The sequence below is a fragment of the Mus caroli genome, chromosome 4 (assembly GCF_900094665.2).
Source record: "Mus caroli chromosome 4, CAROLI_EIJ_v1.1, whole genome shotgun sequence".
Lineage (NCBI taxonomy): Eukaryota > Metazoa > Chordata > Mammalia > Rodentia > Muridae > Mus > Mus caroli.
The window spans coordinates 108370971-108375951 of record NC_034573.1 but is presented as its reverse complement, the minus strand read 5'-3'; the positions used below and the strand labels follow the sequence as shown (position 1 = coordinate 108375951).

Here is a 4981-nt window from a genome sequence, read left to right as displayed (position 1 = left end):
CCAAATTGCCTCATCGCATCTCAGACTCCAGTTCAATACTCTGAGGTCTTCTGATTCTTCATCCCTGGTCCCTACCCCCACCCCTACCCGCTACACAATCATTCACTGCCTTCACTGGGTGTGCGCGAGTCCCTCTGAGGCCCCGACCCTAAAACTGAGCAAACAGGCTATCCCTGTCGCTCCGAGGCACCTGAGCCTTCTGAGGGTCCCGGAGCCACCACTTGAGGAAGCCGAGTAACTAGCCAGAACCCCCATGTCTGCGCAGCCCAAGTTGGAACTCTCCCTCAGGCTGCCCCTCCTTCGCTGCCCTCCCTCGCGCTCTCCCGCCCTCAGCCAGGCCTCCCAGTTCCCTACTTTGCTTGACTACCAACTTCGAATTCCCAGTTTCAGCGTCTCGCCGCAGCCCGCGATCTCTACTCTGCCTCCTGGGGTCTTCTCCAGATGTCTAGCCCCCACCTAGGGGGACCTAGCCTAGCCAGCGGGGACCGGATCCGGAGGGTGGAGCGGCCAGGTGAGCCCTGAAAGGTGGGGCGGGGCGGGGGCGCTCTGGGCCCCACCCCGGGATCTGGTGACGCCGGGGCTGGAATTTGACACCGGACGGCGGCGGGCAGGAGGCTGCTGAGGGATGGAGTTGGGCTCGGCCCCCAGATGCGGCCCGCGGGCTCTGCCAGCAACAAGTCCCTCGGGCCCCAGCCCTCGCTGCGACTGGGGCTTGGAGCCCTGCACCCAAGGTAAGCCAGCCTTCTTGCCCATCCCCTTGATGGACTCTCAAAGGGCAGGAGAAAGGGCAGAAAGGTCTTCCTCCCCCCTTTTCTCTCAGCCTCTCTCTTCTGGGCCCTCAGCGCAGCTCTTTGCCCCTCCCAGCCCCTCCAGTTCTTGTCGCTAGCTTCTTGGACTGTGTTAACCCTCCTGGCTGGCTGTAATGTGAGGCTCCCGCTGCCGCCACAGGGCACAGACCGGCTGCCAAGGCCCCACTTTTAACTAAAAGAGGCGCTGCCAGGTGCACAACTCTGGGCATGATCCACTTGAGCTTCGGGGGAAAGCCCAGCACTGGTCCCAGGAGAGGCGCCTAGAAAGACTCGGACCAGGACCCCTTTGGTGAGTATAGGGCTGGTGGATAGGGGTGGCAAGGGCTGGAGGACCAAATATCCCAAATGGTAAGAAGGGAGAAACTGGTCAGAGCTGTCCTCGAGGGACTTGCTCCTAGGCTCCCCCTAGCGCAGATATCCCAGGGCTGCCTTGTCTGACTTTCCCTCCATCTGGGAGAATAGTAGCCAGCCTGGTCTCTAGGGATTTGAATCTAGTTAGCCAACAGACACACGCCTAGCTCTGGAGGAACACTTTCTAGATAAAGGCCTGGGAGACGTGTGTCTTGTCCTGGAGTCATCATATGTCGCTCCCCCTCCCCATGTATTCTGTGTGCCAGCAAAAGGATGGAGGGTTACATCTGGGACCCAAGAAGAGACTAACTAATGAGAATTCTTAAAAGTTCTAGGGGTCCAAGAGCAGTGGGTCACAAAGACTGGAGGTGCGGGCTGGGATTAGGAAGGATGGTTTAGGGGGGAAACTCCTAGGAGCAAGGTTAGGGGACCAGATCCACAGGAGGCAGATGGTCCAGGCTTGGGCCGGATCTCAGAGTGGTTCAGCCCTCTTGAGACCAGGTTGGTGTGGAGGACTAGCTGGTCCTTCTGGCAATGGCTCAGACCTAAATGTGCAGAGCATGTGCAAAAGCCCCCTCCCCTTAAATCCGCAGGCTTGACAAGCTCTGCCCCCTGGTGGCCACAGGAAGCCATGGTCCAGGCCCTGGGTTTTCAGAAGGACCATTGCTTCCCCAGATAATAGGCAAGCTCTTGGGAGACATCTGTGGGCATAAGAGAGAATTCAGGTGACACTGGGACCAGAAAGAAGATTGCAGGAGGCCTAGGCTACAAGTCATCAGATAACCCAAGTGACCAACTGACACTCAAATTCTCCAGGGCTCTGCTTCCTCCCCCGAGGTATGGAGTGAACGCTGAGCATGGAGCAGAAGGAGCTCAAGTTACTACTTTCTCCAACCACCCTGGTACCTTCAGCCCTGAAGTACAGAGCAGAAGGGTCTTAGAAGACAGGACCACAGCTGTGTGAGTCTCCCCCCCCCCCCCGGAGGCCTTAGACGATCTCTGAGCTCAGCTGAGCTTTGCCCATCTGGAGAAGTGAGCCATTGATTGACCTTGTGGCATCGTGAAGGAACAGGTCCTGCCAAGCACCTAACACACAGAGCAAGGTTCTCCATCGGAGCTACCGCTGCTGAGTTGACTCTAGCTACTCCAACCTCCTGGGCCGCTTCGAGAGACTGGAGTGGAAGGAGGAACCCCAAAGGATAACTAACTCATCTTTTAGTTTGCAAGCTGCCTCAGGAAGAGGGTGGGGAAACGGGTCCACAAAGGCTGATGGGAGCTTCTGGAGCCGAAAGCTATGGAACTGGGACTTGCAGAGCCTACTGCATTGTCCCACTGCCTCTGGCCTAGGTGGCAGGTGAGTCATTCCCTTGCATTTCCCGGCTGGCTTTCATTGGAAAAAAGAGTAGGACATAGCTTAGGGCCACAGGGATCAGATATGAAAGGGGAAAATGCCAAGAGGGAGGGGCCCGTCATTGGAGGAAAGGTTACAGGATTTCTCCTGATGGTCAGTGCCCTCAGGTAATTCCTCCCCTGGGCTCCTGGGAGCAGCAAATGCCTATTAAATCTAAGTCCTTCCTTACACTCTGCCACCCAGCTAGGAGCCCGACTAGACTGGTCTCTGATCTGGGCAAGACAAGACCCCCTCCCGACCCCCAAAGTGCCCCGTTCCTCCCTAAGTCTCCTTCTCTCTATGCAGTCAGCCTGGTGGCCAACCCTAGCTGTTCTAGCCCTGCTGAGCTTCGTCACAGAAGCTTCCCTGGACCCGATGTCCCGCAGCCCCGCCGCTCGCGACGGTCCCTCGCCGGTCTTGGCGCCCCCGACGGACCACCTGCCTGGTAGGTGAGAGCGCGACAGGGCGGGGCAAGGGCGAGGCTAGCTCTAGACACCCCCCACCCACACCTCCGAAAGTGACTAAGTCTCATTCCAGGGGGACACTCTGCGCATTTGTGCAGCGAAAGAACCCTGCGACCCCCGCCGCAGTCTCCTCAGCCCGCACCCCCGCCGCCAGGTCCCGCACTCCAGTCTCCTCCCGCTGCGCTCCGCGGAGCACGCGCGGCGCGTGCAGGAACCCGGAGCAGCCGCGCACGGACCACAGATGCGCGCGGCTGCCGCCTGCGCTCGCAGCTGGTGCCGGTGAGCGCGCTCGGCCTGGGCCACAGCTCCGACGAGCTGATACGTTTCCGCTTCTGCAGCGGCTCGTGCCGCCGAGCACGCTCCCAGCACGATCTCAGCCTGGCCAGCCTGCTGGGCGCTGGGGCCCTGCGGTCGCCTCCCGGGTCCCGGCCGATCAGCCAGCCCTGCTGCCGGCCCACTCACTATGAGGCCGTCTCCTTCATGGACGTGAACAGCACCTGGAGGACCGTGGACCACCTCTCCGCCACCGCCTGCGGCTGTCTGGGCTGAGGATGATCTCCAAGCCTTTGCACACTAGACCCATGTGTCGCCCTACCTGAAACAGCTCCACCGGGTCTCACTAACCAGGAGCCTCAACTCAGCAGGATATGAAGGCTGCAGAGCTCAGGCCCCAGGCCGGTGAGTGACAGACGTCGGAGTGACAGACAGAGTAAAAGATGTTGGAACCACTGACCAACAGTTCCAAGTTGTTCATGGATCCCAGCTCTACAGACAGGAGAAACCTCAGCTAAAGAGAACTCCTCTGGGAGAATACAGAAATGGCCCTCGGTCCTGGGGAATGAATTTGGAAGAGATATATACATTGTAATTGCGTTGCTGGACCAGCCTGTGCCGAAACCAGCCCCGTGTTCACTTGTGGAAGCCGAAGCCCTATTTATTATTTCTAAATTATTTATTTACTTTGCTGGTTTGTCAGATCCTTTCCTGGACATGGGGGATGGGTAGAAGAAGCTAGATGAAGATGTGCCCCACCCCCACCCCATCCACATTTTACACTGACTCAACAGTCATAGTGCTACCTGGATCGCCTACTTCTTGCCCCTCAGGTGTCTCTGAGATGGATGGGAGGTACACATAGGTGACAAAGATGCACAGTCCACAGTACTTGGGGCCTGGGGTACCTGTGGGAAATAAACAATATAGTTTTCTATGGAGAAAGGTCACACTGTGACCACTGGCCACTTGGGACCCCTGCTTAGTGGGTAAAGACACAGAAAAGCATGTTTTGTCCCTTTGTCCTGCTCCATCCATGTCAGTGTCTCACCATGCAAGGACCTACCTTGAGGGCTCCTTGACAGGTACACAGGCTGCTTTGCTTACAAGTCAATCCCTGAAGCAACCCAGGGCAAGAGAATATCTGAAGAAGGGTTGGGGATGGGAGAGGGGCCAGAGTAGGGGTGGGGAGGGTGCTGGTTCACAGGAAGGAAGCATAGAGTTTCGTGAGGACAGGAGCACAGGCCAGCTCTGAGGGTCTCAGCCAAGCGTGGATTTTGGGTGATGAACAAGCATAACCATTTATTCACCCAGCAAACAGTGGCAATGAGCTGTCAGCTACTGTTTAGGCACTAAAGATGCAGAGGTGAGGCTGGAGATGTAGCTCAGTCAGTAGGATTCCTGCCTAGCCTGCCCAAAGCCCTTGGTTTGGTTCCCAGCACCACATAAACAGAGTGTAGTGGCACATACCCAGAATACCAGCGCTCAAGAGAGAAGCAGAAGGATCAGAAATTCAAGGGCATTCTTAGCTACATATTGAATCTTAGGCTAGCCTGGGCTACATGACAGTCTGTCTCAAGGAAAGGAGATATAGAAGTAAAAGGAACATAATCTCTGTCCTTACGCTTGAACCAGGACAGACAATAAACAAGTAATGATATGGGTAGTCACTGCAGTTGATGCGGCAGCTGATG

The 4981-nt window shown here is 56.9% G+C and overlaps 1 protein-coding gene across 4 annotated transcripts; it reads left to right on the top strand.

The window, feature by feature from the left end:
* The first annotated feature begins 353 nt into the window (after positions 1 to 353).
* Positions 354 to 3979, top strand: Artn (artemin). Of its 4 annotated transcripts, XM_021161171.1 has the most exons (6): positions 354 to 731; positions 949 to 1098; positions 1998 to 2120; positions 2380 to 2514; positions 2857 to 2995; positions 3088 to 3979. In XM_021161171.1, the coding sequence occupies exons 4-6, from the start codon at positions 2455 to 2457 to the stop codon at positions 3561 to 3563; spliced, it is 675 nt and encodes a 224-aa protein (XP_021016830.1). In that variant the 5' UTR covers positions 354 to 731; positions 949 to 1098; positions 1998 to 2120; positions 2380 to 2454; the 3' UTR covers positions 3564 to 3979. The 4 variants fall into 4 exon arrangements, with proteins under 4 accessions (XP_021016830.1, XP_021016828.1, XP_021016831.1 ...); XM_021161169.1 differs by having other exon boundaries at positions 1754 to 2514; XM_021161172.1 differs by having other exon boundaries at positions 1754 to 2514; positions 2857 to 2999.
* The last annotated feature ends 1002 nt before the right edge of the window (positions 3980 to 4981 follow it).